The sequence below is a fragment of the Juglans regia genome, chromosome 1 (genome assembly GCF_001411555.2).
Source record: "Juglans regia cultivar Chandler chromosome 1, Walnut 2.0, whole genome shotgun sequence".
Taxonomy (NCBI): domain Eukaryota; kingdom Viridiplantae; phylum Streptophyta; class Magnoliopsida; order Fagales; family Juglandaceae; genus Juglans; species Juglans regia.
In genome coordinates this window covers 22,708,104-22,714,309 of record NC_049901.1, presented here as the reverse complement: position 1 = coordinate 22,714,309, position 6,206 = coordinate 22,708,104, and the positions used below count along the sequence as shown (strand labels likewise).

The following is a 6,206-nucleotide window of genomic DNA, read 5'->3' as shown; positions in this document are numbered from 1 at the left end:
CATTTACTGTCAATAAATTTTGCCAATATATGCATCGTTCGACTGTCAACCATTGGTCTACAGTTAAGCGAATTATTCGCTACCTCAAAGCTATTGCCCATCATGGTCTCCTACTTACCCCCAATTCTTCTCCTATTTTAAAAGCACACATGAATGCCGATTGGGTTGGCTTCAGATGATCGTCGTAGTCGTTATCTTATTTTTTATGGGCCTAATCTCATTTCATGGAGCTCTCGAAAATAGCACATTGTTGCCCAATCCAATACTGAAGCCCAACAATATGACCTTGCCAATTTCATAACTGAACTCATTTGGCTCCAAGAACTTCTCAATGAACATGGGCATTTTCCCACCTCACTCGCCCACCTGTAGTTCAATAATTTTGGAGTCACTTATCTCACTCTCAATCCAGTTTTTCATGCTCGTACTATGTACATGATTATTGATTTTCATTTTGTTCAAGAACATGTTGCCTATGGTCATCTTGGTGTTAAATTTATATCCGAAAAAGATCAACATGCCTATATTCTCACCAAGCCCCTCGTTGCAACTAAATTTGCTACTATACGGGATAAGCTCACTGTTTCTGAACCCTCATTGAGCTTGAGGGGGCTTATCAGTGCTTAATCCAATTTCTACAAAGAACATGGCAAGTCAACAGCCAAGAAAGACTCCACATTTTATGACAATATATCATAGAATCATGACAACCGTATATCACACAGAAAATCAAAACTTCATGAAACGCCCCTTTCTTTCCTTGTACAGCTTACGACCAACTCTGGTCTCTATCTTTCCTTGTATAGCTTACAGCTAGCCCTGTATATATCATACCAAAATGTGTACGTGTAGATTATTGTGTGAAAAAATAAATTATTTCCTTATTCTCTTTCACAGCCGACTATTGCAAATTGATTAAAAAAAGCAAAAAATAATAATAATGAACAATGACCGGTTTCTAGGAAACCCTAGCAACTTTCAGTGATGCATAGAACAGGAAGGATGCATGAAAACTATTGAGCATCAAATAACTTATGGGCGCTGGAAGATCAGAAATATGAAACATAGCAATAAAGTTTAGAAGCAGCTCGAAAAATTAACCATTGTAATGAATGGTACAGAAGCTGAACTGGTCATTTGTTTCGCAAATGAGATGAGATGAAAATTGAAAATTGAATAAAATATTATTAAAATATATATTTTTAATATAATTTTTGTTTTAGAATTTGAAAAAGTTGAATTATTTATTTTATTTTATATGAAAATTTAGGAAAGTTGTAATAATTAGATGAGATGAATTGAGAAGTTTTGTGAAAACAAACGACGTCGTTTAGCTAGGTTTTCATATAACCCAACATCTTTCACAATATAAGCATAAACAGAGAGGAAGAATATAAATGCCTGAAATTAATCTTCCTTAACATACATCTCAAGCGAAACCATTTGGCAAGGGAGAGTCCCCCCAGCCTCCCTCAAAACACATCAGCTGAATTCTGCAACAATAACTACAGAAACTCCAATACACACCACCATCACAAATTTAGGCAGAGCTGAAATTGTAAACTACAGACTCCAAATCATCCCACCCCCAAATATAAGGAAAAAGTATCCACAAAATATACATGTAACACTACCGTTTTTAATAAAACGACGCTTAAATTGCACAGCATCCAATAAGAAGGCACTGTAAGAGTTTTGAGCAAAGGGTGGTTCCAAAAAGAAAAAGAAACACAAAGGAGGGGTTCATGATCACTTGTACATACAATAGTGCCATAGAAGCAATCTCAGCAGGTAGCAAGAGAAACAGACTTATGTCTCATATACACGAGCGATCCAGTTTTTGACCTCATTTGGAGAAAACCATGAGTCAGCCTAGCAGAGAACCTCTCCTTGGAACTTCACTACTATGCAGGATATGTCATCCTTACTTTTCCTAGAAACAGCCTCCTCTATTAAATGCTTTGCCGCTGACCGAGCATCCTTAATGTGTTTAATACAATTTACTGCATCTTCGTTTGTCATCACCTGACCAAAATATAGAGAAAAGGTTAGAAATGGAAAATTTTAAGCGCATTCAAACATGTACCAGAAAAAGAAGAAAACATAATCCAAGCAAAATGCCCCAAACATATCATATTACTCCTGAATGAGGCCATAGACTTATTTTTATTGCAAAACAAACAAAAAGTTTCATTTTCAGCTCCTAAACTGTGACCACAGTTGCAATACCACTCCTAGATTTTAATTTTGAGCAGTCAATCTCCTTAAAGGTGGTGTCAACGGCAATGTTCCTCTGCATTTGAGATTTTCTCAAATTATATCTAATACACTCAACCTTAAATCATGTGCTTATCAAATTATCTCACAATTGCGCACTTAGTTTGCTTCTATTATTCCGTGATCACTTAATAAGCTGGGAAAGTTAAGGTTTATTGTGATGAAAATAGAGAAAATTTACTCTTAGGCGGACATTGAAATTACTAGCATGATTCAGGGGATATGGTGCTCGAATTCTCAAGTCTATGAAAGGCATTGCAAATGAAACTGTAGTCTAGGATGGGATGGGAACTGTAATATAACCTAAGCTAAATAGAAACACAATGAAGATGATTACTGGCATTAAGAGTAACTGACCTTCCATATCCCATCACTTGCTAAAATAATGGATTCTGTATCATCATCTATCATCTCAACTGCCACATTAGGTTCTGAACTAAGGTGTAACTTTAAGCTCTTATCACCAAATGCCCTTGCTACAGCAAGCTGTCCATCAACACGCGGGACATCCCCTGCAAAAATATAAAACATAGCACTCAATTAAAAAACCAGATCCTGTAGAAAAAGGGCTATTTAAGAATCCCATCTCTATTGTCAGCCAAATAAACTATATATCGTATATACCACCTATCCTAAACATGGAATAAAAGAATTTTAAAATTTTCTTAGCATAAAAAGTGTCACTTGTAGGAAAATATACAAAATTCTCCATCTGGACAATCATTCAAATGTCGATGTTTTAATTTGTTAGCCAAACTTTATGGTTTGCCCTTGAAAATGAAAATTTCAGCAAAAGTTCAAACAGCCAAATCCATGAAAAATAATGTGCATTTCACATGACAATTGCTGAAGCCTATAGAAAATAAAAATAAAAAATTGTAAGTAACTACGTTGAAAATAACATCAGTGTTTAGGAAACTCAAAACTATTGAAAAATGTCAAATAATTGGCAGCTGTAACTCATACAGAAACACCTAAGCGCTGGTTGTAATGGATATGTGTAACAAAAAGGTTTGGAACTTTTCAATCGATGATTTTAATTTTGTCTGTACAAAAGCACAAGCTCCTATGTGGTTATTACTTTGGAAAGCTGACTACCTGGAAGGTTTGATACGAAACCACCACGACTCTCAATCAACCTTTTCTCCTTGCTTGGCTCATGATCAACTGAGAGTTGTTTGGCTACACCATTCTTACATATAACAGCCCTAGAATCTCCAACATTTGCTACTACAAGCTTTTCACCACCGATCAGTATTGCAGTTACAGCTGTGGACCCTCCTCTTCCCAAAACTGAAGTTTTCTTCAATATATCATCATCTGTTTCATGATAAGCTCTCCTTATAGCACTCTCTGTTTCAGTCCAAAAGTCATTCTGCTTGCACGAAAGCAAAATAAGTATATTTCAAAAAATTAGATAGAGATAATGGCCATTGAAACTAGAGAAAATCAGAACTAGACACAAGAACAAACTCAAACTGTAAGAAAATAAAGCTTAAATCTTTTGGAGATGATATTTATTACCTGTTTTAAAATATTATCAAAGAGATGACTTTGCAAGTAGCTTGGAACATCATGACCTGAATGGCCATCAAATATTGCAAACAAGCCCAACTCCTTGTCCTTAACTTGCTTGAATTCAGATACTACATAATCTTCCATGGGATGACTTGATTTTCCCTTTACCATGTGAAAGCCATGTGTGATGTGCTTTGATGTTTTGCTTTTGCCTTTTCCAGTGTCAGACGAGCCAAACCCTGCCTTTACCTAGAAAGAAGTAACCAATGAATCCATAAAAGGGGGGAAAAAGGCAAAGAGTTACTAATTACTCTAAACATGATTTTCAGAAAGTAAGCAATATTGAACAACTATGTTTTCATCTCTCCTTTTAGTGTTGAAGGGAAAAACTAAAATCAAACTGTGACACTTCTGCTTAATATCATAATACAAGAAACCATTAGTAAGTCATGAGTCTAAACAAGGTTTCATAATGGATCACAAATACATATCTTAGCACCTCACATAGTACAGTGCCTGCCATTTTGTTTTAGTTTCTTCTTTATGTTTTGGAAATTTTGGTCAAACAACCCCTAAGCGAAAGGTTTTTAGGTTTAACACCTTGTACACCTTTTTTTATTTAGAAATAGGACCCTTTATCATATTCACCCATTAGTGTTAACCGAAAACACGTAGTTGAATCACAGGTTGCCACACATCAACTTTATTTTTTCTTAAAAATTAAATTAATTAAAAATAAAATAAAATTTTTATAACAAAATAAGCGATTATTATTTAAATAATTGAAAACAAAAAACTTGAAAGGCCACCAATGGTTGTTGCCACCCTAGAGGCTATCAGGTGGCCATATTCTAGCCACCATGGATGGCCAGAACCCAGCCACCACATGGATAACCTAGTTCTGGCCACCCCAGTAGTGGCCCAAACATGGCCACCTGGTGCTAGATGGGGTGGCAACTACCAAGGATGGCCCTTCCATTTTTCTTTTTCAAATTTAAATAAAAACCAAGTCTTTTTTCTTGTAATTTTTTCAAGGAATTTCTTATTTAAATTTTAGGAAAATTTAAAGTTGACACATGAGTCCATGACAGCCTATGATTCAGCCCCATGATGTTGGTTAATATTAATGGACACAAAATTGATGAGTCGTATTTCTAAATAACCCTTACCATAAGTGGCTATGTTATAAAAAAAAAAAATGTACAGAGTGCTAAACCTGAGTAACTAAAGAATTCTAGAACATTAGAATTTCAGTCTCCATATGCATGAAAACCTCTTGAACTTTTCTGTAAATAAATATAGAGCACTGATTCACTCGTATAACACAATGAAATCCTTAATTGCAGTTAACTATTTTCCCTTACACATATGTATTTATCATTGATAAGGGGGAGAGAATATAAATTATATCAAAAATGAAAAATGACCAACATTATAGGTAGGCATTGAGCAAGTCATCAGCACACATTTTTGCCAGCATAATGAAGATCCATCATGTTTGTACATAATGTACACGAAGTAGCAGGATCTGAGCACTTTCAGCAAATCCTCTGAAAATATATGTAGCCGGAGAAGCTTTTGAGTACCTATCTAGCTAGTACAGACCAAAGACAACATCTCATCTGAAAGAACCTTGTTATCAGGTCCATGTGCGTTTGGATAACCATAAAAAACCCAGTTTTTCTGATCCATGTCACAGGCAGAAAACCGAAGTAAAAAGTTGAAAGGAAAAAAAATAAACATTCTAGATTATGTTTGAACTTTCCTATAACTTTTTTATGTTTTTATAGTAGTTTTTCTTTAATTGAGAAAAAGGTGAAAGAATCGTGAATGATATTATGATATTGTTGGTTCCATGATTTCTAAAGTTTGTCAGTCCTCCTTTAAAATGAAACACCAAATACCAAGGACCCAATTCAGAAACTGCTCAGAAATTATCCGACAATGATAAAAGACAACAGAACCAAAAATCCATGCCTTATTTCGCCATTAATGCAAATCAAAACATCATTCAGACACTGCCACAAAAACTTAAAAAGCTTCACCGTCACGACAATCACTAATTAGAAGTCACAATACGTAAAAAAAAGGTTAATTGAGAGAAAGACAGAAACTTCAAACTAAAAGCTAAAAAGATTTAAGAACTACAACAAGAACTTGAAGACATTCAGATTCCCATTAACTAAAAAGTACCATGCATTATCTGCATAAAACCAACTCCGCAAAAAATAAAAAAAAGCAGTAAAAGAGAAAAGGAAGTTCACTGACTATAATCTTGTGGAGGATTTCTCGACCATTCATGGTAATGCCTTTTTTCGTCTGCTGTGTTTGTAGAAGTTTAGAAGCTAGAAGATTGGAAGAAGATAGAAGAAGACCAGTGTATCTTAAGCACAACAGGTTTTGACTTTGGA

At 35.0% G+C, this 6,206-nt stretch overlaps 1 protein-coding gene across 2 annotated transcripts; it reads right to left on the bottom strand.

Annotated features, from left to right (window-relative positions):
• Nucleotides 1-1,398: 1,398 nt before the first annotated feature.
• Nucleotides 1,399-6,206, bottom strand: LOC108986641 (probable protein phosphatase 2C 58). 2 transcript variants are annotated; one of them, XM_018959324.2, is made up of 6 exons: nt 6,064-6,184; nt 5,227-5,345; nt 3,802-4,044; nt 3,376-3,652; nt 2,635-2,789; nt 1,399-2,025 (listed from the first exon to the last, which is right to left on the bottom strand). In XM_018959324.2, the coding sequence occupies exons 2-6, from the start codon at nt 5,299-5,301 to the stop codon at nt 1,873-1,875; spliced, it is 903 nt and encodes a 300-aa protein (XP_018814869.1). In that variant the 5' UTR covers nt 5,302-5,345; nt 6,064-6,184; the 3' UTR covers nt 1,399-1,872. The 2 variants fall into 2 exon arrangements, with proteins under 2 accessions (XP_018814869.1, XP_018814870.1); XM_018959325.2 differs by lacking the exon at nt 5,227-5,345 and having other exon boundaries at nt 6,064-6,206.